This window comes from Orcinus orca, chromosome 2 (genome assembly GCF_937001465.1).
Source record: "Orcinus orca chromosome 2, mOrcOrc1.1, whole genome shotgun sequence".
NCBI lineage: Eukaryota > Metazoa > Chordata > Mammalia > Artiodactyla > Delphinidae > Orcinus > Orcinus orca.
In genome coordinates this window covers 56,190,867-56,216,049 of record NC_064560.1, presented here as the reverse complement: position 1 = coordinate 56,216,049, position 25,183 = coordinate 56,190,867, and the positions used below count along the sequence as shown (strand labels likewise).

Here is a 25,183-nt window from a genome sequence, read left to right as displayed (position 1 = left end):
CAGTGCAGGGGACACGGGTTCGATCCCTGGTCCGCGAAGATCCCACATGCCGTGGAGCAACTAAGCCCTTGCGCCACAACTACTGAGCCTGCACTCTAGAGCCCATGAGCCACAACTACTGAGCCCATGAGCCACAACTACTGAGCCCACGTGCCACAACTACTGAAGCCTGCGCGCCTAGAGCCCGTGCTCCACAACAAGAGAAGCCACAATGAGAAGCCTGTGCACCGCAACAAAGAGTAGCCCCCGCTCGTCACAACCAGAGAAAAAGCCTGTGCACAGCAACAAAGACCCAACGCCGCCAGAAACAATAAATAAATAAAATAAAATAATAAAATAAATTTTTTAAAAAAGCATAATGTGAGACCCTGTCAGACAAAAGGTGGTCTTCCCTGGGTGGGAGGTTGAGACAGGGAGCACCCGGTGGTCGTGGAAGGCTCCAAGGACCGCCAGTCTGTCCTCCCAGCAAGCTCACCTCCTCTCACGGCCGAATCACCCCCATCCTCCTGCATCTGACGGGGACAAGACTCCCCGGCCTCCGCGAGCCTCTGCTCACATGACATGAGATCACTTCCTAAGGGGAAGAATGTAAGGCACACGCATGGAAATCCCACTGTTCTGTGAAAGGATGACAGGGCAGTGGGAGAAGAAAATCAAGGCCTCTTGAAGACACGTGAGGACCTCTGCTGTGGACAGCTGGTTGTGATGGGGTTTCCAGCATGCAGGCCCGCCCCCTCACCAGCTGGGCCTGGGGTGGGCACACCGTGGGGAGGGTCTGGGAAGAGAGGTCCCGCCACATACCCAGATGAAGGTTTGCTCTTCTCAAACATCTCCATCCATGCAAAGAAAAGTTCTCAAAAATTTTATTACAAAAAAGAACAATGACAGAATATAAGCTTACATGTTACTATTTACATTATATGCAAAATCTATTACAGCTTTAATTTATGAACAGAAATATACTGTTTTTTCTCCTTTTTCTTCTCTGTTCTCTTTGCATCATTTATTTGCATTTTTACTTGATCTTGTAATTTAGAAAAGAATGCTTGTGATGATTTTAAGGCTTTGTCTTTACCTTCATCCTGCAATTAAAAAAATACAAGTTCACGTTGTAAGATGTGCTTAAAGATGAAAAAAACCAAATGATTAGAACAGGGCATCAAAGTATAAATATGAAAAAGAACTAGACAAGAACATGAAAACTTACATCAGTTAGTGCAGAGATATTATATACATTTTACGCTGCAACAATGGTCTCACAATGTCAGGTGACCGTGAGGACCCTGCATTAGAAAGCTGGCCAGTCCCCACGGCCTCTCCCGTCCCCTTCCCTCCGCAGGTGGGCAGCGGTGGCTGGCTCGGCTACTCCGCCACCCGGATCACCTAAAGCTTGCCATCCGCTCCCCTTCCCCCTCCAGCAGCTTTCCTGCCCCATCCTCACCTTTAACAGTGAAGCTCTGCCTGTCTTGGTTAGCTGCTTTAACTTCTCAGAAGCTACTGCTTTGGTGTATTTCCCTGCTCGGTCTGGGTTGCTCTTTTCAAGAAGTCTTCTCCGCTTTTCTTTCTCCTTTATTTTCAAATGCTTTTGATATTTCTTTTTCCTCCTTTCTCGTTTCTTGTCTGTAGCTGTTTTCTCAGCAGCTGTTTTTGTATCTCCAGCTTTATTTTTCTCCTATTGAAAAACAACCACAAACACACTCATTCATCTAAACTAACAACTCGGGAAATTAGAAGAGAAGCAACTCTATGGAATGTGGCTGATGGGCTGTACACCGATGGCCAAGCGAGAAGCAGAGCATCCCTGCCTACACTCTGAAGGGCTCTGGTCACTCAGCTCTCTAAGACCCAGGATGCGTTCTCTGACGGCGACAGTTCAGTCCCAACACTCCTTCACAAAGGCAGCCTGGAGAACAGGGGTGTCAGGCTGTCCCTCCTGGAGAAGCATGGAGACCCCAGCCGGGGCTGCAGTCACCTGCCCGCAGCAGCCCAGCTCTGAGCTGCTGGCAGCCATGGGGGGCTGACGGCAGGAAACCTAGCTGGTGAGGGTCCATTTCCTCCCTTTTCTCTTCTGCTGCCAGCCCAGCCTAGCAGAGGTGGCAGAGGCTCTGAAGGGGTGAGTGTGGGTGGAGCAAAGCAAATGAGCACAAAAAAGGAGGGCCGTGCTGCCAGGTGCCAGGAGGCCGAGGCCTCGGCAGAAGCCACCATTACTGTGCAAGGCGAGAGCTCCCACGCTCACAAGGCAGGGACAGCCTGCATGTGGTATGTCCAACTCCTCCCAAGATCCAAATGCTATTACTGATAAGCATTACATGGATACAACACAAAGGGGGAAATGCTGATTAATATCAAAGGATTGCTAAATATATGCAGTTTGTTTTAAACCTAACACCTAAGCTAACAATCTCAAACTTCTAATATTCAAACTGAATTATAACAATATACTGATGTTAGATATTTACAATTAGCTTTTACAATATTTCTCAATCTGTATCTCACAATAATACCTGATTACAGAAGACTTGTATTTGAATATTCTATATTATTAATGTGATTACACTTGGAAACTGCTGAGCTATGTTAGAATAAAGACTACAAGCTCAAGGAAAACGAGCTTAAATGGAGATCTGACTAGAAACGACCAACTTATAGACAGAGATTTGAAGCTTCAACACTGGCTTCTCACCTTGACTTCCTCTGGGGCCAGGAGGGCTGCATTGCTGACACTCACTGGGGCGACCTCCTCCATGGTGACGGCTGGCAGATTCGACACAACTTTAATCTCTGGGACAGGCTAGAAAAGAGACAACACACTTAACAGGAAGTCAGAAGTGGTCCTCACATAAAATATTTAAATTGTGAACCTACTGAAATACATAATACATACAATACTTCATGGAGATTATTTCTATACTTTTTCAGGACCTGTCTGCCATATTCAAACACACGTTCTTTCATCTGTTAGTAAATCATTTCCACCTGCCATGTAGGTGTATATTCTCAAACAATCCTATCCACCGTTTAACAGAATCTATTGGTGTCTGTAAGTGTTATCTTGCCTTTGGGTATAGGAAAAAAGCTCACTATAAGAAATACAGGGAAAACGCTGCAAGGAAAGGTGCTTATTGGAACAACATGTTCCAGCAACTAAAAACAGATGTTATAAAGAGAAATATGAAATGATACTAAGTTGTTTTGGAAAATGAAGACAGTACTGAAATAAACACAACCTACAAATTATAAAAACAGGAGGAAAGAATGCAACACTAACTGAAGGGCCATTTGTTTGTCCTTTAGTTTTTTTTTTTATTCTTGAAAGAACTGCCCAAGGGATTCAGAAGTTACAATGGTTGCACCCCACTCACGGTAGTAAAAGGGCAATGGTCATGGAATACTTACACTACTGCTCTGTACACTAGTCCTGCCCATCTTGACGCAGGGACAACGGGGTCCGCAGTGGAGTAAAGGATGAAGTGGGAAAGAGTAGGTGTCCTGAGCGAACACGAGACTGAGCCCCAGGAGACAGGGCTCTGTCCCAAAGCACAGTGCTGTCCACCTCACCAGCTCATTTCCTATCACAGTCCTGCCCACGTTCCAGTTAACTAGGCAGATATGCACCCCAGGATCCTTCATAAGGAACAAAAACAAGCCCTGAAGACAACAGGGTCCTGGACTCTAAATAAGAGAAGAATGTCAGAGTGTGAAAGAAATCATCTCTTCCCCTGGACCACTGTTCATTTATTTACTGGGAGCACTGTATTCCATTCTACAATTTAAAGAGAAATACACAGAAAATGGAGACAACCCAAAAAATAACAGAAACTGATGACTGGTTAACAGTCATGGAGATGACTTGTGAAATACCAACCTGAATATGAAAAAAGCAATATCAAGAGGAAGCTAGACCAGAAATGACATTTCTGACAAGGAAAAAAATAAGAAAGGCTTTTATACTGTGGCCCAAGATTCCAAGGGATGTCTGAGGACTTCCCCATAGCCGGCTCCAGGCTGGTGTGAAAACACAGCCGCAAAAAAAAAAAAACACAACTGTGGGCTTCCCTGGTGGTGCAGTGGTTGAGAGTCCACCTGCCGATGCAGGGGACATGCGTTCGTGCCCCGTTCCGGGAGGATCCCACGTGCCGCGGAGCGGCTGGGCCCGTGAGCCATGGCCGCTGAGCCTGCGCATCCGGAGCCTGTGCTCCACAACGGGAGAGGCCACAGCAGTGAGAGGCCCGCGTACCAGAAAAAAAAAAACAAAAAAACCCCACACAACTGTGGGGCTTGAAGATGAGTAGTGAGCAATGAACCATCCACCAATGAGTGCACCTGTGCCATGGGGCTATGAGGGAGAAGGGCAGAGAGAGACGCGGGAAGAGGAGGTGTCAAACCTGAGACCCTACAGATGGAAGAGCCCGGAGGGAAGGAAGGAGACCAGGGTGGCCGGGGAGCAAACCACGGGGACCAGAGGGATGGGAAGGAGTCATGTCCCGCGGGGCCTTGTAAGCAGGGAAGGGATCGCATTCTCCACATGAGTAAGAGCTTTCCACAGCAGGACCTGCTGGCCAAGAAGGTGGAGACATCCCTCTCCTCTCTTCACCTGCTCACTATACACGGTCAGACCAAGCACTCTGAGACTCTCAAGATGGGCCCCACCACCAAAAACGTACCATCATGTAAAGGACACCAAGATTAAACAAAAACAAAGAAGCAGGTGATGACCAAATACTCACATAGGAAAAGTTACCTGACCATCAAAGGATCGGAAAGGACCTCGGAGGTCACCACCTCCTCTGTACAGACAGAACGTTAGGCAATTTGCCTACATCACGAAGCCACTGAGGGGCAGACAGACTCAGGTCTGACTCTGGACTAGCCCTTGATGCTCGACATCCCACTTCCAGACAACACAAGTGACCCCCGGGGGCACCAGGTGAGCAAGTACCAGGAGGCTGGTGCAGCATGTTCTGCAGGCTCACAGAAGTTGGTGAGCAGGAGGGAGCTGCGGAGCAGATGGGCACTGAGCTGTCTGGGCGGGAGTCGCAGAGGCAGAGGGGGAGCAGCACGCAGTGCGGAGAGCAAGGGCCCAGGAGTTAGGGCTCACCTCCCGCCCTGAAGCCTTGCTGTCCTCACCTGCAAAGTGGAAGGAGTAGTATCTGCCTCAGGTTCTGTGGGTTAAGAGTTAGTGGACATGACGGACCTAATCTGACAGGTGGCAGGTGCTCAATAACCGCCAGGTACAGACACCACACACACTCCCAAGACCATCACACAAGCAACCAGAGACCAGACAAGGAAGAAGGGTGGGAACTGAGGAGACCCTGTGGCTAAGGTCAAGGGTCTGGCAGGGACCAGCAGGGTAGAGCCAGAACTGTCATGGGACCAGACACGAGCCTTCCTCATGGGAGGCCCTGCCTGTAATTTATGGGGAATTCCCGCAGGTTTGTATCCTGAAACCAAATAAAGCACGAGTCTCACAAAAGCTCAAAGAGGAATTACAATCACATCTGCTCTGTCTGTTCACTGAGATGTAAACACACTTACCGGCTTAGGGATGAAATGGAAGTTGGAGAGGGCATCCAATTTTAAGAAGAGGGAATCCATCATCTTCTGAATTTCTACGTGCTCTGGATTTTCTTCCTCTGCTGATTTTTGCTTAGGAAATAAGTTCAATGTTATCAGACTAAGCAGCGTCACAGGCATCATAGGACAAAACACTCAAGGCCGATAAGGGTATCACCAGTTTCTCGTCGCCAGGCTTCAGCTCCAAAGAAACATTCCAAGGCAAGATCGAAGTCACCAATACCAGGGCAGCACTAGCACCCACCCAAGAAGAAACATGACGTGCACTTGAGAAGCTGTCGCAACTGTATCACTAACATTTAGAACGTACAGTTTAGTTCCCTTGATGTTTACTTCTGTCAGTTAACTAAACTACTCCCACTAGGATGGCTATTTAAAAAGAAACAAAACAGAAAATAAAAAGTATTGGCCAGGTTGTGGAAGGACCGGAACCCTTAGGCAGTGTGGTGGGAATGTAAGATGGTGCAGGCACAGTGGAAACGAGTCTGGCAGTGCCTCCAAAAGTTACACAGAGAATCACCATAGGAGCAGCAATTCCACTTTTAGGTACATGCCCAGGGGAATTAAAGCAGGTACTCAAACAAGTACATGGACACACATGTGCATAGCTGCATTATTCACGAAAGGCAGAAACAGCCCAAATGCTCATCAACCGGTGACTGGATCAGTAAATCGTGGTACACACACAACAGAATACTATTCAGCTATAAAAAAGGGGACAAATTACAGACACGTCACAATCCTGAAACATTAAGCTAAATAAAAGGCATCAGACACAAAAGGTCACAGGTTGTATGACTCCATTTACATGAAATATCTAGAGTAAGTAAATCCACAGGGAATGAATGCAGATTGGTGGCTGTCAGGGGAGGGGTGACGAAAATGTTTTTGAATTAGATACAGGTAGTGGTTGCACGACACCATGAATGCCCCTGAACTGCTCTCTTTAAAATGGTTAATTTGTTATGTGAATCTCAACTCAATTAAAAACAAGAAACAAAGCAAAAAACAAAACTAAGGAGTTAATGAAGATTTTGTAAAATTATCCAAATATTCATTTGGATTGCAGGGACAAACGTATATGTAATTTGTTAAAGATTTTTCTGATTAAATCACATTGGAAAAAATTGACAGCAGTTTTCATTCCACTAAGAAAAGGTAAATTTCACACTTCTCTTTCCCCATGCCCCAAATGCTATTCTAAGAAGCCAAAAGTTTTTGTTTGGTTACTTATTGATGAACCCATGAAAAACCACTATCACCACTACCACTCATCACTGGGAAGCAACTGGCTCTTTACCCCGGTTGCCCTAATGCCACAGCACACCCAGGTCTGTGTGTCCAGTGTCTGTCAGTGCCCCCTTCCAGCCATGCCCAAGCACATACTACTGCTTTTTACTCCTTAAACTTAACACCTGTTTTAAAATCCTAACCACGTCCTTTGCCCTCATCCCAGGTTGTATCTGTGAAACAATGCATCTGACATCCAGCATCTTCCTGACACACACAGATCTAAGGGTTAAGGTTCATTCACATGCTGTTTATCAGCACTCTGCTTATTACCTCCAGGGTAGCTGCTAAACTTCAGGAAATTCAGATCATCCTTCCTTGCCAGACTAACTCTTAATGGAATGAATGAGGCTAGGATTAGCCTAAATTGAGTCCACACTCAAAAACTTGTGAACTGGCTGCTGATGTCCAAGACAGAAATAAAATTAACATTTAAAGACCTGATACGAGCTACATAATTTCATTTTTACCTCTCATGGTTACCAAATACTTTCTGTATTTACTGAATCTCCTCATAGTAGCTGGATTTTCACTAAGCATTGACTGAGGTTGTACACATCTCCCTTCAACTACCACCTTGGGCGGCAAGGCAGCCGGGAAAAATTTTAATTCAAATCCTTCCAGTTCTTCAGCTTCACAGTGGCATTAGGGCCCTATCTGCTGTTGCTGCCTAAGTGGCATTAATTAACACAATCTGGATGGAATCTTAAATGCTCTTGCAGGATAAAAATGCCACTTCATCCCCAGGCACATACTGACCACATTCCCAGCAAATCAAATGTGAAGGAATAATTCAATTTGTCATATTGGGAATACAACATTTTTGGAAATATGACTTTGTCCTATTTAACTAAAAGTATTTTTTTTAACACTCTAAGTAAAAAGAAACAACAACCAAGAACTCACCAGACCTAAATACATGAAGGAATTCACAAATAATCTTATAAAATTTAACAACTTCTAAAGTACAAATGAGAAATGGTTTCTAAATTGTAGCATAATTGCTGAAAAGTTAATAATTAGCTGTGGAAGTATCAGGTGACCAATGAGTAACTGCAAAACAAATCCCCTCTGCCCCTGACACTCAGTGGGAACACTGCAGCCCCTCTATTCCTAGCATGCTCTGTCTCACACTAAACAAGGTGACCCCAAAGTTCAAGACTTCGGTATTTCACACATTTCGACGAGCAGGTAGAACCTGCAGAGGTGGCTCTCCACCTCTCCTCCCTGAATGACAACGGCTTCGCCTTAGCAGTGTCCTTACCTGGTTGAGTTTGATGTACTCCTGTTCATAAATTTCAGCAAGGCTCAACTTACTCTTCTCATGGTCCAGTGTTAAACGCTTTTTATACTCATATGCATCCTCTTTAGGTTTTTCTTTACGTACGACATCATCCCAAGCCTAAAATATGAAAGACACACAGAACACAAACTGACAGATAAAATCGGTAACTTCTTTTTAGGCTCCCTTAAGAATCTTCCTCTGGAGGGACTTCCCTGGTGGTGCAGTGGTTAAGAATCCGCCTGCCAGGACACAGGTTCGACCCCTGGTCAGGGAAGATCCCACATGCTGCGGATCAACTAAGCCCGTGTGCCACAACTACTGAGCCCACACTCTAGAGCCCGCAAGCCACAACTACTGAGCCCATGCGCCCAAACTACTGAAGCCCGCGGGCTTAGAGCCTGTGCTCCACAACAAGAGAAGCCACCGCAATGAAGAGTAGCCCCAGCTGGCTGCAACTAGAGAAAACCTGCGTGCAGCAACGAAGACCCAACACAGCCAAAAATAAATAAATAAATAATAAAATAAAATAAATTTTAAAAAAAAGAATCCGCCTGCCAATACAGGGGAAATGGGTTCGATCCCTGGTCTGGGAAGAACTCACATGCCACAGAGCAACTAAGCCCGTGCGCCACAAGTACTGAAGCCCACACGCCTAGAGCCTGTGCTCCACAACAAGAGAAGCCACCACAGTGAGAAGCCCGTGCGCTGCAACAAAGACCCAACGCAGCCAAAAATAAATAAATTAATTTTTTTTTAAAAAAAGAATCCTCCGCTGGAATATTATCTTTCCAGAGTAAGCAAAAGCAAACTGCAGCAAAAAGGAAATCATTTTCACCATTTGAAATGACTACTCAAGTCACAGGAAGTATTATGCAGAAAGGGCATCACTCAAGTACCCTTTTTTGTTTTAAACACGTCTCTCTCCTGGTTACCAACTTGAACTCCACAATTCCTTATCGTGGTTTGCTCAACAGTTAAGACAAGAGTTTGCTTCATTTCAACTTTAAAGATTTTCTGCATATAGTACCCATCTTTCAAACCCTTCCTATTTTAAACAAACAAACACATGTTATAAAGCCATCTCGGGACTTCCGTTGTGGTCCAGTGGTTAAGACCCCTTGCTCCCAGTGCAGGGGGCCCGGGTTCGATCCCTGTTTAGGGAACTAGATCCTGCATGCCACAACTAAGACCCAATGCAGCCAAATAAATAAATAAATAGTAAAAAAAAAAAAAAAAAAAAAAAAAAAAAGCCATCTCTTGGTGCACGTGTCACGTACCCAAGTTTTACTCTAAGTTTACAAAATAAGATCAAGTTTTAAACAAAAACTCTTTGGTCACCCCATTCTCCTCAGGCACGACACCCGTCTTTGTTGTGTGACAGCAGTGCCTCACACAACAAAGGGCAAGGACACTTCTGGTGTAGACTTAGGGCTTTTAAATGAAGAACTGATAGAACAAATATTCTATGAAAATAAAGTGTTATTCCTACTCCCAAAACATTCTTACATATTTCTAAACATTTCAGTGAATTTTGAATTAAGTTAAATTTCATTGTTACTGACCTGATCTTTTATCCTCTGCTTAATGATATCTTCTAGTTGAACAGTGGTTTCCTCTGTGATCACAGGTGCTAAAGGAAACAGGACATGTGCTCATTAGGTATATAGAAACTAAGCAGTGGTTCGAAAAGGGTGGTCCTTGAACCGCAGCATCACCCCCATCTGGGAACGTGTTAGAAATGCGAATTCTTGGGCCCACCCCACACCTCCTAAATCAGAAAGTGAGGAAGAAAAAGGGATACCTCTGTGTGTTTTAACTAGCCTTTCTGATGCTCCCTGCAATTTGAGAACCACAAAACTACAAAATACATACGGTAGCAAATGCTAACACTTTTAACCCATGCACCTGGGGACTTGCCCCCTCTTTTCCATTCTCTAGCACTAAATAAAATAGAAATTCATCATGACTTAACGGGTACAAGAAAGAATTCAATGAGGTAATCAGGGTTCTGGCTGGAATCACAATTTAATCACTGGACAATGACAGCAGGTACTGTAAGCAGATCACTAGCAGGACTGATTATGGACTATACATTAGGCATCGCTAGGATATTAGTAATTCTTGGGTGGATTAATGGTATTGTGGCTGTACAGGGGAATGTCTTAGTTCTTAGAAAAAAATAAAAGTACTCAGGACTAAAGTGTCATGATATTGGCTACTTACTTTCAAATGACTCGGGAAAAAAAGTGCACACACACAGTCACACACATAAATGGGGGGAGAAAGCCAAATATAGCCAAAACTTAACAACTGTTGAATCCAGCTGAATGGCATACATATGTCCACTGTACTGTTTTTTCAACTTTTCTATATGTTTACAAGTTTTTAAAATAAAAAGTTTGGGGAAAAGAAATATTACTCCAAATCTATGAGAACCATAGAAAAGGCACAGACACGAACAGTTGCAGGAGCCCGGTGGCCACACGCACCCATACGGATGGCGTGGTCAAAGTGCAGGGTCTCTTCTAGGAGGCTGTTCTCAGGCCGCTTCTGTGCTGTCACTTCCCCTTGAAGTTGCCAAGGTTTCTTTTCCAACAACTGTTTTTCCAAAGATGCAATTTTTTCATTCATCTAAGAGACAAAAAGAGTTACTACGTGTTTAGGGAAGAAAACTAGACTTACAGTTGAGTAAAAGCAACTAATATTTTTAATAGTGGGAGAGCAAGAAATGTACTGTTCCTGAACACAATTCTGTTTTGTCCTTGCCATCTTTTAATGATGCCAGTAGTGACCTCCTATTCCCGTCCCCTGCGGTGGGATGAGGAGAGGTGGATGACCTCTTTCCCCCACTGATTTGGAATGCCATGTTTATAATTTACTTACTTCTCCCAGCAGCATTTGGGTATATTTCTGGGCTCTGTTCTAGTCAAACGACCTATGTATTCACAAGCCACTATCAATTTTAATTATTAGAGCATTCCAAGACTAAGTAATTTTTTATTAGAACATCAATATTTGATGGAGCCTGACCCTCCTGACTCCACACCCACAATCCAAATTATGTCTTACTTCTGAAAAGGCGGCCATCTATAATGACTTCACAGTGTATAAAATGCCAGCCTTTTCAGCTACCTTACTGAATTATTGTTCCTAATAGCTTTTCAATTCATCTGCTTGGTTTTTCTAGTATTCTCTGCAAATATTAATGCTTTCACTTCAGTTTTTCTCACCTCTTATCATTTTCTTTTGTAGCTGTCCTGGCTAAATAACACTCCTACAAGAATCTTAAGTAACAGTGGAAATAGTAATAGTGGTAGTGGGAATAGTCTTATTCTTGATTTTAAAGGGATGTTTCTAGAATTCTACCATTAAGCATGATGGCATCTTTTGGCTAGATGTGTTTGTATTTCACTAGAAGTTAAAAAAAAAAATTAGGAATGGATATTGAATTTTATTAAATGTCATTTTTGACATATACGGAGGTGACCATATGGTTTTTCTCCTTAACCTATTATAACAAGTATTAAATTAATAGATTCCCTAATCCTGAATCAAGAGGATGAGGCCCACTTGGTTGTGGCAGCATTGCTCTTTCATTGAGCTATTTTGGATTTTTGCATGAATATTCATAAGTGAGACTGTGTGTGTTTTAATGTTACCTTTATCAGGTTTGGGTATTCATGTTACAATAGCTTCACAAGAAAAGTTTGGAAGCTTTACTCTTTATACATAGGAACTGATCAAACAGCACTAAATTATCTACTTCTTGAAGGTTTGATATAATTCCCCAGTAAAACTAAACCTGCTTCTCTTTTTTTTTTTTTTTTTGCAGGGGTGTGGGGAGGGAAGGACACTAACCCAAGAACAAAGTTCATATCTTCTTTCCATTTTTTTTTTTCTTCTGGGAACAATCTGACCATCACGTGTTTAACTCAGATTCTCTTTTTTTCTTGGCTGCACCATGCAGCATGTGGGATCTTAGTTCCCCAAGCAGGGATCAAACCCGCAACCCCTGCAGTGGAACTGTGGAGTCTTAACTGCTGGACCACCACGGAAGTCCCCCTAGATTCTCTTTTTAAAATGATTCTTTTGATATCCTTGGTATCTTTGGTTATTTGCCTAGTCTCACTTCGAACTGTGTGATCTAATTTTAAGATAGTTAAATGATAAAAGCCAAATATTTGGAGTCAGGCTGTACCTATTATTTTCAAATAACACTTTGTTCGCCTGAAATTGTCACAAGGAAATAATTTTTATCGACTTTGGAAGATGTGTTTGAGATGGTATTAGTTAAAATTCTGGCTACCTGGCAACTCGCAGAAGCCATCTGAGATAGGCAGTATCCTTAAAAGCAGGTGAAACAGTTACCAGGAGAGGCTCACAGGACAGCTAGTTAGGAAAAACATGCCCCAGGTATAAAGACAGCACGGAGAAAGAAAAGAAACAAGTTTTACAGACGGGCCCCAGATTGAAAGCCACAGCTTGGGAAATGCAGCATTGATTTTTGCAAATTAGTTGCTTCCCACATGGTTATCTCTATACAGGGTGCTACAGAAAGCGGCTGCAAGTTTTTTTTTTTTTTTAAGGACAGTTAAGTGTTCCACCAAAAAAACACAAAAAACAAAACAGGGTAGATTAGTTAGTAGTCTGTGATTTCCAGTCATGTCAAGCATATGAAAAAATCCCTTAAAATTCCTAATTATTACCTTTTCCTGTCTTATTTCAAAAGAGGATTTGACTTCATCAGAGTCTTTCTGTACATTTAAGACATTTGTATCTTCAGTTTCCTCATCATCTGGCAAAGCAAAGGTCACTCTTTTCAAGGTTTCTTTGTGTTGTTTACTGTCTCCACTTTCTTCAAGGTCATTATCTTCATCCCTGTAATACCAAAACACTTATGAAAGGAAACACACCACTTTCTGTTAGAAAAACAAAAAGAAACAAACTTAGTAATTTAAGTTCTTCTTTTGTAGACTTAATGCAATTAAATATTCAGAACTTCTATAGTCATTCAGTTACTAAGGAACAGAAGGAATTATTTAGGTGAAACAGAACAAAGTGTCCAATATATAGAAAACAAATTTTTCATCAATCTATAATACAAACTTATCTCACCAAAGTAACAACAGGGTATTTTTACTGACACAAAAAAACAAATCAGAGCTCCTGGTAAGAAGGGTTTGCGTGCTAGTGCCAGTGACACTTAACTGTACTAGATCATCTCTGACGTCCCTTCAAATTTGGAGACTTTCCTCTGGCTATCCTGAGGTTCTCTGATCTTAGAGAATCTACTCTCTGATCTTAGAGAATCCCAATTCTTAGGACAATCACAGCTGACAACCAGGAGTACACAAATAGGATGGGGTACCTCCAGCTTACAGTGTAAAGGATTCAAAATACTCACATCTCAGAAAAGCTTTCTTCTCCTTCTTCAGCAATTTCTTCCTCTTCACTTGAAGCCAGTTCATCACCATCATCATGGACACTTGCTATGTCTTCATCACTTTCAACTGGATCAAAGAAATCTTTGTATTTCAGGTTTCTGGAACTTTTACCTGACTAAAACATAAATACTTTTAAGACCTTAAATCAAGGATAGAAAAATACATTAAATCATGCATAAATGTGTATGCATACTATACAGGGGAAATTGGCAACTAAAAACACTACCATAAACCGTAAGAACTATTAGACCACAACAAACTGAATGGCAGTATAGATTGATTTATGACTGATTAGATAGAGCACGATATTCTTTTCTCTAAATCTTCTAACTACAATTATTTCCAAAATATCCCTGCCTAAATAAAATATACAAATGCCTTCCTTTCACTCTTATTTCTAGTGTTTCATGAAAATCCATGTTTGAGGGAAAATTCTGAATCTAACATGTGTGACTGTGATTCTGAAGCTACAAAACAAGTGTTCTGTGATAAGGAAACAATGGCTTTGGTTTAATTTTTCCAGTCTTTTTTTTTCAACTGATCTAAATATTTCACTTAAGCCCTGGTGAGTTTTGAAGTATTTTAAACCTCTTCTGGAGAAACAGAACCCCATCTAATTTGAGGAGGCAGAAAGAATGCTCTGTCCTCTCCCAAAACTTTACCTTAAGATCCTGACTTCCAAACAGTCCTCCGTCTTCATCGGAATCGACATCTTCAAAAAAATCAATATCCTCCTCCTCTTCATCACCTTTTTGTTCCTCTTCCTTTTCTATGTTTTCTAAAAAGCTCTCCATTTCAGAGAGTTTGAAGAATTTATCATCTACTATGGACTTTTCTGTTGGTTTCCTAGGCACTTTGTTTTGCACCTTGCTCTGCTGTTCCAATTTGCTGATATCAAAGTCAAGATCAGAGTTCTCATCACTGAAATCTGGGCTTTTCCTCAGATCCAATTTGCTTGTGTTTATAGCTCTCTCATCCTCTTCCGGATCATCACCACTCAGGTCTGACACTTTCTCTTCCTCCTCTTCCAAATCTTGTTCTAGGTCCTCCTCACCACCGGCCTCCATCTCTGAGGCATCCTCTTCACACTCCTGCACCTCATTCTCTGAGAGAAGACTGATGTCTTCATCTTTAATGGCTTCACTGACTGCATTCTGGAAGTACTGTAAAATTGGTTCATTCTGCAATTCCAGTTGTTGCCAAATCTGCTCATCATCAAAATTATTTATCATCAGTCTTTGTAAAGGACTTCCACGTTTCCTGTCATTCTCTAGTATTTTATTAAAGTCATAAAGTACTTTTGTTAAAGAAGTAAACTTTGATGCCAGTTCATCTTGAATGCTATTAAGGGGACAGGGAGGAGTTAAATTAGATTTATAATTATAGGTAACAATTTCACAGCACTCAGAATTTTAAAAAAAAGCCCAACTCTTGGGCAAAATCAAATTTTAAAAAAACTGAAGTATGGCTGATTTACAATATTATATTAGTTCCAGTGATTCAGTATTTTTACTGATTATACTCCATTAAAAGTTATTTCAAGATAATGGCCAAGACAATTCCATTGCTGTACAATATATTCTTGTTGCTTATCTATTTTATGCATAGTGGTTGGTATTTCTTAATCCCACACCCCTAACTTGCTCCCCCGCACAACTGGTAACTACCATTTTGTTTTCTATATCTGTAAGTCTGTTTCTGTTCTGCTATATAAATTCATTTGTATTACTTTTTAGATCCCACATGTAAGTGATAACACACAGTATTTGTCTTCCTCTGTCTGTCTGACTGACTTCACCAAGCATAATATTCTCTAGGTCCATCCAGGTTGCTGCACATGAAATGTCAATTTTAAGTATGTATAGATTCTGGCCCCCAACAGTGTATTATCTTGCCAAAGAACCACATTAGTATATAAAAGGTGTCAACCAAGTATCTGTGAATCTGCTATCTGGATTTCAGACGGGGAAACCGTGACAGATCTATTTGCCTAAAGATAGAGAGTGAATCTTAACCTTAAATTCTCAACTCTGCTAGATTACAGGCCACTCCATTCAGTCAGCCCATAGTCAACACTTGCTTTGGTAAGAGGGGTCAGAGAATACCTCTCTGAGGATGTGACATCTGAGATGATACCTATTTATAAGGAGACAGTCTTACAAAGCTGTGAAAACATGTACTCCAGGCAGAAGAAACAGCAAGAACAAATTTCCTAAGAGAAACGCACTAGTTGAGTTTGAGGAGCAGAAAAATGATTTAAATTTATGCTTTGGAAAGAAGCCTGTCGAGGAAAAGGAATGAAATTAGCGTAATCAGGAGGCTGATGCAGGCATCCGGGCAAAGGATGCAGAGCTGCGCTGGGATTACAACTGTGAATACGGTGAGAAATAATCAAATTCAGAATAGTATAGTTCGGAGAACTAACTGACAGGATTTGCTAATAACTGGATGTAGAATTGAGAAAAAGGGAGACATCAAGGAAGTAGCTTAGTTTCGTGTCTGGACTGGAAAGACAGAGGTGCTGCTCACTGTGATAGGGAAGGCAGGTGGTGAGCATGGGGAAAGGATCTCAGGGAGGGCAGAGGACAGGGAGCAAACAGAACCAACAGTTCATTTTGGATGTACTAAATCTGCGATGCTTAGAGTGTATGGCTGTAGTTTCTGTGAACCTCAAGGTCGGGTTTCAAATATAAATCTGAGAGCCATAATTTCCTAGATCTTTTCACAGTCTTTGAACAAAATACCACGAGCTCGTGCTGGGAAGGGAGACGAAAGACAGCCTTAACTCTCGAGAAGCTCAAGTCGTGAGGCAGATAGATAAGCGACAAGTTAATACTTCCAATTAAGTCTGATGAGTAAGTAAGCACTGGGTGCTCTGGGAGCACATGGAGAAAAGAGCAATCCACCCGGTGCGTCTGGCGGGGGCGGGGGGCGGTGCGGCAACTGAGGCCTCGAAACAGTAATAACCCAGTTAGTTTGATTTCAACAGCACACGACTGGGAGATCCACACTCCACAGCTCTTAACCATCTAATAAAGTGTGATAGGCTAGGGGAGCGTAAACTACCTGAAATCTGAGGAAAAGGGACCTCCCCTTCCCTTTGCCTTCCCCCTACTCTGGAACTTGCCGGGGGTCCGCAGCCCGCGTCCATGCGAGTCCTGAGCTGCACCAGAGCCCGGGCTCCGAGCACTTACGTGAGGAAGCATTCCGGGCGGTCGGTGGCTTTACCGACCTCCCTCAGGCACCGCTCCAGGGTCCGCCGACGCCACACCCGCGGGGCCATGGCTGACTGCCGCTACGAACACAGCGCCGCATGCAGAGGAGGAGAGCCGCCCGGAAACCACGCCACAAAGACGCGCCCCGCCCAACTACGGCCGCTAGCCGAAGGTTCCGCGGCAAACAGGTTCCGGATCCACCCCCAGCCACAGCCAATGGCAGCCCGAGAACTTTCACCAATGGGTGCGGGGGGCGGCCGAAGGGGGCGGGGCAGGAAACCGAAAATCGCCATTGGTCAGCTCGATGAACTTTCTCCAAACTTTTTGTTTTATATTTCTGAGGGGCCCACAGGAGGTGTCGCGTCCTCCTTTTAAGTTTCTGCTTTAGATGCACTCGGTGACTTCAATACGTTGTGTAGTAAAAGAGAGGACCCGCTCCCAACGCCCACGGGAACGCAGCACCACTTGTCACGTCCCCTAGCCTCGTCTGCCCCGCCCCCAGGATCTCGCCCCGCCCCCTAGTGTTGTCTGCCCCGCCCCTTCGGGCTCTTGTCCCGCCCCCCGCCGCGCCTTCGCCGTTCCGACGCATGTGTACGTCAGGAATTAGCTAACGCTTTCCAAGATGGCGCGTGTGCTGAAGGCGGTGATTTCGAGCGCCGTAGGTGAATACTCCGCGCTCGGGGCTGTCCGAGGGTGGGGTGTGCGGGACGGGACGCCAGGGCCAGAGGAGGCCGCTCCGTGGCCAGCGCTCCTGGGTCTGCTGCGCTCTGCCCTCGAGATGCGTTCCTTGGCCGCTGTCAGCACCTTTAGAGAGAGCCAGCCTTCCAGGCACGACTGGGTTAGCGTGGGGTTTTCCTTGTGTGTTTGCGTGTCACAGTCACCACTTCTCTGAGTGACCGCGGAGGCGAGGGCACCCGGCTAAGGGGCAGCAAGGCTGGACCAGAAGTAAATGCAGTAAATGGCAGAGGGACTGTGAGGTTGTGTTTACCGCACCCCGTGAGAGACGGGGGAGAAACCAGAGGAAGGACAAGCCTTGTGAAAACGCAGGCTGAACTCTGGGCTCGGCCAGCATCCTGCTGAGAACTCTGGAAGGTCAGTTGTGTAAAGAATACGGAAGGAGCGTTTTTTCCCACATGGCCTAAGATATTCCTTATTTTGTATAAAATCAGGGAAGAAAGCAGTAGACTGATTGGAAGGTTCCTTGAGTTTTCTACACCACCATTAGAAAAAGTAGCCTCAGGCTTCCCTGGTGGCGCAGTGGTTGAGAGTCCGCCTGCCGATGCAGGGGACACGGGTTCGTGCCCCGGCCCAGGAAGATCCCACATGCTGCGGAGCGGCTGGGCCCGTGAGCCATGGCCACTGAGCCTGCGCGTCCGGAGCCTGTGCTCCGCAACGGGATAGGCCACAACAGTGAGAGACCCGCGTACCGCAAAAAACCAAAAACCAAACCAAACCAAAACAAACAAACAAAAAAGTAGCCTCAAGTTTTCTGTCACCCCAGTCCATCTACTTTCTCCTCTTTCTCTTTTTCTTTTCTTCATCCTTCATCAGAGGGGCAACTATTTCCCTTAATCTGAAATTCCCTGTTAGGAAAGAAGTGCCGAGTGGTGACGTCTCTGAGTTACTCCTGAACGTCCGTGACAAATCCTTCAGCCGAGCACCTTAAGAAAGTGTTTAAGGGGATGAACTTTCAATAATGTTAGGTTTCTCTCCTAGAAAGAGCTGTATGTTCCCCCTATTCAAACTGACAGTTCAAGTCGTCTTTCGAAGTCCCGTCTCAAACGGAACATGTTCTTTATCAATCTCTTTAGTCTTTCTTACCAGGCACAAAATGTCTTATGCATCTATCATTGCAAGTCACCAGGACTAAGTGATGAGAACCACGCAAAATGTGCCGTAATAGTTGTAGCTGTCTCAGCTGTGGATCCGTTTAAAGAGGTGATATGTATACAGGAAAAAATATAACAATAGGCTGAGCACAACTTATTAAAAATTAATCTCTAATTAATAGGTGATACTCAAGGTTTGATAATAACATGCCCTCCTGGCCCCTCTTTCCTCTCCTTGGTAAAATACAAGGCATCATCTGAGCTCACATACCGTTGCAATAGCCCTTTTCAAAAGAACTCATAAAACAGTCATCTCATCTCTTAGAAAGCTGTCTCTTAGAAAATAGACATTGCTCATAGAACATACACTGAAGATATTAAAAACTGAGAACCAAAGAATGGTAAAGAATGTCAGAGGGATGAGAAAATTAAATATCATGGTTGCACAACATCAACTTTGTTGTCAGACAGACCTAGGCTTAAGGCCCAGCTTTGCCACTCAGTGTGACCTGCAAGGAAATTAATCAGGTCTATTTTTTTTCTCTAAGTGGGAAAAATCTGAAGTACTTACTGAACTTTTACTATTCTCTCTAATTTATGGCCATTGAGACTAATAGGCAGAGCTGGGCCACCCCATGATACACTCCTGCTTCAGAATTTGTGATCACAGTTTGTATAGGCAAGATTGTGTGGTAGCATTGTTGCGTAAAAGTAATGACAAAATTAACCTGTGCGTCTTTATTGGGAGAGGTCAGATCAGCGAGGTGTTATGCCATGGGATCTGTCCTACACCGATGAAAGATCCCAGCAGTATGGAGAATGCCTAGAGACTGGGCCATATCTGCATTGGGGGTAATAGGTTCTATAAGATATTAAAAAGAGTTTCCAAGATGAAACAACAGTCATGAGCAGTGTGGGCGAATTAGAGGGTTACTAAAGCAACTGATTTCAACTTAGAAAAATTGTAAATCAGTATTCCTGTATCAAAAAGTGAAAAGAATACTATGCTTATAATAGCTTCCAGCAGCATTATTCCATGAGGATGTCAGTAGTCACTAAATATTGAAATAGTGTCAACAATGTTCTAAAATCAGAGCCCACACGAGTAGATTTTCAAGAGTGAAAGAAGAGTAATCTCCTTGTCATAAAAAGTAGTAAGTTATGGATTGATGAAATGAAACAGTGACTACAGGAGCACTATGTGTGCCAAAACATTCTCCAAATACAAACAATTCTTTAGTTATTAAATAAGAGTTTGAACGTAAGAGCAGTACTGTGTATAGGGTAGGTGCACAATCAACTTTTTCCTTTAAAAACATAAAATGCATTAGAAGTCAGAGATGCTTACATTTATAAGCAAGTTATTGATGTAACCTTTTTAAAAGTGACAGTAATGATAATCCTTGGAACTTATAATGTACTTTGTGTCAGGCACTTTTCTAAACCTTTTGTATGTAATATTCGTTTTAGTCTCATGACAATATTATGAGGTAGGTATTATCTTCCTATATGAGAAACAGAGGCACAGAGAGGGTAAGTAACTAGCCCAAGGTACACACCAATGGTAGCGTCAAGATCTGAACCAGAGCAGTCTAGCACAAGAGCCCACATAAAGTGTGCTACCTCTTATACTTACACACAAAACCTGAAGGTGAACATATAAATAATAATTTGAATATTAGAGAAGAGGCATTTTTACATGTGTATTTTTAGAAATACTTTTATTCAGTAGTTGTTGGGGGGAAATTAAGGGGAAGGGAATATAACTTCCAAGTCATATATTTATTGCAAGAACTGAATACTAATAAAGATGCATGTTTCTTTTGTAACTTTTATGCACATCTTTGCATAAAGGAAAAGCAAAATGAAAATAGTGTATTCCAAAGGCTGGCTTTGATCTATCCTATTTTAGAGGCTTGAACCTTAGATGACTCCACTTTTTATTTCATTGTGGTTGAATATATCTAACTTAAAATTTACAGTTTTAACCATATTTAGGTATACAGGTCAGTGGCATTAAGTACCTTCATATTGTGCAACCATCATCATCTCCAGAACTTTTTCATCATTCCAAGTTGAACCTCTCTGTACCCATTCAACAATAACTCTCCCATTATCCCAAACCCTAGCCCCTGGTAACCACTATTCTACTTTCTCTCTCAGAGTGTGACTACCCTAGGTGCCTGTTATAGGTGGAATGTGTATACAATTTATATACAATGTGTATCCTTTGTGACTGGCTTGTTTCCCTTAGCTTAATGTTTTCAAGGTTCACCCATGTTGTGTTATATGTCAGAACTTCATTCCTTTTTAAGGTTGACTAATATTTCATTGTATGCGTAGACCATATTTTAGTTATCTTTTCATCTGTTGATGGATACGGGTTATTTCCACCTTTTGGCTTTTGTGAATATGCACTTAGGAAATGGGTATATAAATATCTCTTCAAATTCCTGCTTTCAGTTCTTTTGGGTATATATCCAGAGGTGGGTTGCTGGGTCAAATGGTAATTTTATGTTATGACCCCACTTTTAAGGAACATGAAACTAGCAGAAAAACAGGAGAAGCTCAGAAAAAGAAATCAGGTTAAACACACACAATTCGTTCCAGTTTGGCTTGCAAAGGATTGGCTTTGTGAAAAAAGTTAGTTTTGAAAATGTAAACTGAACCTGTTAAAGACAAGAGTGGCCAGGTTACATGACTGTGAGGATAGATCTACGATGGCGTCATATGGAAGTGGGGTAACAGAACTGTTGTCTATTTAGTAACTGCAATGAGTAAAAAATTATTCCTAATCATAGTTTTAAACAGGATGAAAATACGTGTATGGTGCCTCCGGTTGAATGCTGAAAATGAATGGGTTTCTTACCAAACTAACTTGAAGGCACTTGTGATGAATGACTTTCGAAGTATGTCTGTCTCCTCAAACCAGATGTGCAAAAATTCAAACTTAAAAACTTATTACAGGGGCCTCCCTGGTGGCGCAGCGGTTAAGAATCCGCCTGCCGACGTAGGGGACACGGGTTCGCGCCCTGGTCCGGGAGGATCCCACATGCCGCGGAGCAGGTAAGCCCGTGCGCCACAACTACTGAGCCTGTGCTCTAGAGTCCGTGAGCCACAGCAACTGAAGCCCGTGCGCCTAGAGCCCATGCTCCGCGACAAGAGAAGCCACCGTCATGAGAAGCCCGCGCACCCCCCACCCGCTGCAACTAGAGAAGCCCACGTGTAGCAAGGAAGACCCCACGCAGCGATAAATAAATAAATAAATTCATTAAAAAAACCCACTTATTACATGTTCTAAAATTAGATTATGTGAAGTCTGTACAACTTTGCAAATATACAAAAAACAGAATTGGACACTTCAATTGGGTAAACTTTATAGTATATAAATTATATCTCAATATAATATCTCAATATTTATGTTAAGAAAACCTCATTACAAATGATTATTCACATTCTATGACACTTTATGTACAAATTTAACATATAATTTCTTTAAACAGTAAGTACCCTTAATGTGTTTGAGTATAGACCCTTGCAGCTAAACCTTTTCTTACTTGGAGTCGATGTCGAGAAAGCCTGGTCTGAAATAAAAACAATCTGAATGGAAAGGAATGCAATGTTATTTTTAAGTCAAGGCACTAAAAGTATTTAGCAAGAAACAATATTGAAAGAAAGTTGAAATTAGAGTTAATCTACATCCAGATTTGGTAACATATCCATTTCTTGTACATCAGATTCCTGACGTGAGTGAAAGTCAGTTGTTCATCTTTACAATCCTGTTGTTTGTTTTTTTTAACACTTCTATTTTTAAGTATCTCATACCTTTATTCACACCTATGTATACATTGTAGTTTATTCATGGGAAGTAATCCTTTTTGGAATAGTCACGAATTACACATTATGGAGTTCAAAGTAATGTAGTTCTATTGTACTTTCTGAGAGAAACCTAAAACTGAAAAGCTGTGGATTCCTATAGTTGGGGTGCAATCTGAAATAAAAATATCTTTTAAAAGTTGGCAAAAGTCAAAGGAGAAACTAATATTTTTAAAGTTCAGTTCACAACAAATTCTTCAGCAACACAATGTTTAAAGTATCTGTAAGCATCTATATCACTGTAACCCCTTTATTCTGTTTCTTACCCCAATTTACTTGGTCTGTAGGATTTCACATTTCACTCATCGACTCCTCACTAACACTTTTTTTTGTGGGTGTAAAATAATATCTAATTGTTGTTTTGATTTGCTTTTCACTAATGGCAAATGATGTTGAATATCTCATGTGCTTTTTGGCCATTTTTATATCCTTTACCCTTCATTTTATAATTTATTTTATTTATTTATTTTTGGCTGTGTTGGGTCTTCGTTGGTGTGTGCGGGCTTTCTCTAGTTGCGGTGCGGGGGGGCTACTCTTCGTTGCAGTGCGCGGGCTTCTGATCGCAGTGGCTTCTCTTGTTATGGAGCACGGGCTCTAAGCCTGCAGGCTTCAGCAGTTGTGGCTCGCGGGCTCTAGAGCACAGGCTCAGTAGTTGTGGCTTAGTTGCTCCACGGCATGTGGGGTCTTCCCGGACCAGGGCTCAAACCTGTGTCCCCTGCATTGGCAGGAGGATTCTTAACCACTGTGCCACCAGCAAAGTCCCCTACCCTTCATTTTAAAGAAGTGGAATTATTGAATTCTCACCAGTATCACCATATTTATTTTGTCCTATTCCTAGAATATATGCTTTAGGGACCAAATAAAACCAATAAAGTGATGTTTCCTTTCACAAACTAGTTTACACTTCTAGAAGTAAGATCAACTAAAATATGGCCATAAAATCTTGATTTTTACATTATATAAAGATGTTATTATCTTTCTATTTTCCTAACATACAAAGAAGATTTTGTGTTCTGTTAAAAGGAAAAAGTATCAGTCATTCTTGTAAACTGTTCCCTCCTCTCATTTCCAAATGATAAGGAAGTTGTGGAGACAGACTGTGGTGAGGCTTCTAATAGCATGAGTTGCTTGAGCTTCCTTTTCAGTGCCAGAGTTTTTGGAATGTTCCGAAAGCAAACTGGCATAGGGTATAAAGCTTCACCTTCACTTGGACGTATTGTAATCTACTCCTTGACAATTGCCATATGTTCCATTGCTGGCAGTAGAATGCCTGCCAGAGAACCTCCCGCTGCCCCATCTCTTGTAAAGTTATCACTGGTAAGGAGAATTCAGAAATACCCAGACTCACTGTTTGATATATTCTTAAAGTTTCACAGAGCAAACAACACTAGCGTATGTATTACTCTACAGCTCGTTGACTGTATCTCCAGTTTTTTTTTTTTACTACAGATATGTTCTGTATTGAACTTTCATTGCAAATTGCACACAGAGATGCAAGGAAGGAAGGGAAGAGCAGTCTGACTGATGGTTTTGTTGGTTGTTAGCATTTTTAAAATTCACTGCCACCATGCCCTTCAAATGGTTTCTTGGTCTCCACAGAACCCTGCATGCCACTCAACCAGCAAACAGTCCCTGTGTGTCATTAACAATAAGAATGGCTGAATTTACTGTACACCTGTTACAAATGTCTTGCACTGTAGTATTATATTTTTTACATCAAATGTCTAATTTTCACAACAAACCAGCAAGGTAGATATTTAGTGGGTAGTACCAGTATTTTTTAAAAAGCTAAAATAAAATACAATAGAACAGAAAATATTAGAGCACATCACATCTAGTAAGGATTAGGTATTCTTTTTATAAAATTTGATTTCAATGGTACCTTTATGTATGTGTGTACTGGTTTGGAGTACACTTGAATTTCATGATGACACAATGAGTCCAAAGAACTGGAGTCACCAAGGAGAACACAAGACCAGGTGGGACAGTGCGTAGAGAAGAGACAGAGCTGGATGACCTTAGTGTTGGGTGTCAGCCCCCACCAGCCAGCGGGCCTCTCCCAGTGGCCAGAGCAGGACAATTGGCCTGTACACGCTCCCCTTTGCCACAGTCCAAGGAACCCTGTCCCCTCCCTGTGGAGGACAGGTGTGACAATGGAGTTGGCCTTGTGACAGTCATGCTCTAAGCAGAGACAAAGGAGCATTTATTGATTCTGAAAGAGGGAGAGTCCCCACAAGGTGATAAGAGCCACTCAGGCTGTGGGCTCTTTATCTCTTGGTAAGGAAGCATTCCAGGCCCGAGGCCCATCCTCCTGCGGCTGAGGAGACTGCCCTCCCGACAAGGTATATGGTCTTAAATCAGATCGAATAGTGCCACTTTAATTTCCCTGTTAACAAAAATTTTAGTAAAGGGGAATTAATTTTATGTTAGCTGAAGCTCTGTAATACTAGGTACTATTTAAAGTGTTATTTCATTAAGAGCTAATAACCCTTTGTTTAAAATATGTATTCTTCAATTTGCTGTTTCATACTTTTTTATTAAGTGATGTAGTTTTGCAGGATTATATTTAGACCTCGTACACGTATATAGTTTTCATTCTGGGGAGAACCTGGCTCTTAAAGTCCAGTATTTTGGGGACTGAAGAAATAGTAGTACATGGGGAGAACA

At 42.4% G+C, this 25,183-nt stretch overlaps 2 protein-coding genes across 5 annotated transcripts in view; one reads left to right on the top strand and one right to left on the bottom strand.

Annotated features, from left to right (window-relative positions):
- Positions 1-847: 847 nt before the first annotated feature.
- On the bottom strand, positions 848-16,949 carry MPHOSPH10 (M-phase phosphoprotein 10). Its single transcript, XM_004278356.3, has 11 exons — positions 16,791-16,949; positions 14,259-14,937; positions 13,557-13,711; positions 12,859-13,030; positions 10,642-10,783; positions 9,715-9,782; positions 8,132-8,269; positions 5,539-5,649; positions 2,684-2,791; positions 1,442-1,672; positions 848-1,082 (listed from the first exon to the last, which is right to left on the bottom strand). The coding sequence occupies exons 1-11, from the start codon at positions 16,877-16,879 to the stop codon at positions 933-935; spliced, it is 2,043 nt and encodes a 680-aa protein (XP_004278404.1). The 5' UTR covers positions 16,880-16,949; the 3' UTR covers positions 848-932.
- A 425-nt stretch (positions 16,950-17,374) lies between these two features.
- Positions 17,375-25,183, top strand: part of MCEE (methylmalonyl-CoA epimerase) — a 35,925-nt gene continuing 28,116 nt past the window's right edge. For 2 of the 4 annotated variants that reach the window (XM_049705716.1, XM_004278357.3), the window contains exon 1: positions 17,375-17,473. In XM_049705716.1, coding sequence (XP_049561673.1) covers positions 17,434-17,473 — 40 coding nt within the window. In that variant the 5' untranslated portion in view covers positions 17,375-17,433. The other 2 variants (XM_049705717.1, XM_049705718.1) reach the window with 2 other exon arrangements.

Excerpts from the sequence above, each read along its gene's own strand:
- MPHOSPH10 (XM_004278356.3), bottom strand. The coding sequence starts at position 16,879 with ATGGCCCCGCGGGTGTGGCGTCGGCGGACCCTGGAGCGGTGCCTGAGG. Across the intron at positions 9,783-10,641 it reads TGACCACGCCATCCGTATGG|CACCTGTGATCACAGAGGAA; the intron begins GTGCGTGTGGCC and ends TGTTTCCTTTAG. Across the intron at positions 2,792-5,538 it reads TCCATTTCATCCCTAAGCCG|CCTGTCCCAGAGATTAAAGT; the intron begins GTAAGTGTGTTT and ends TCTCTTTTCTAG.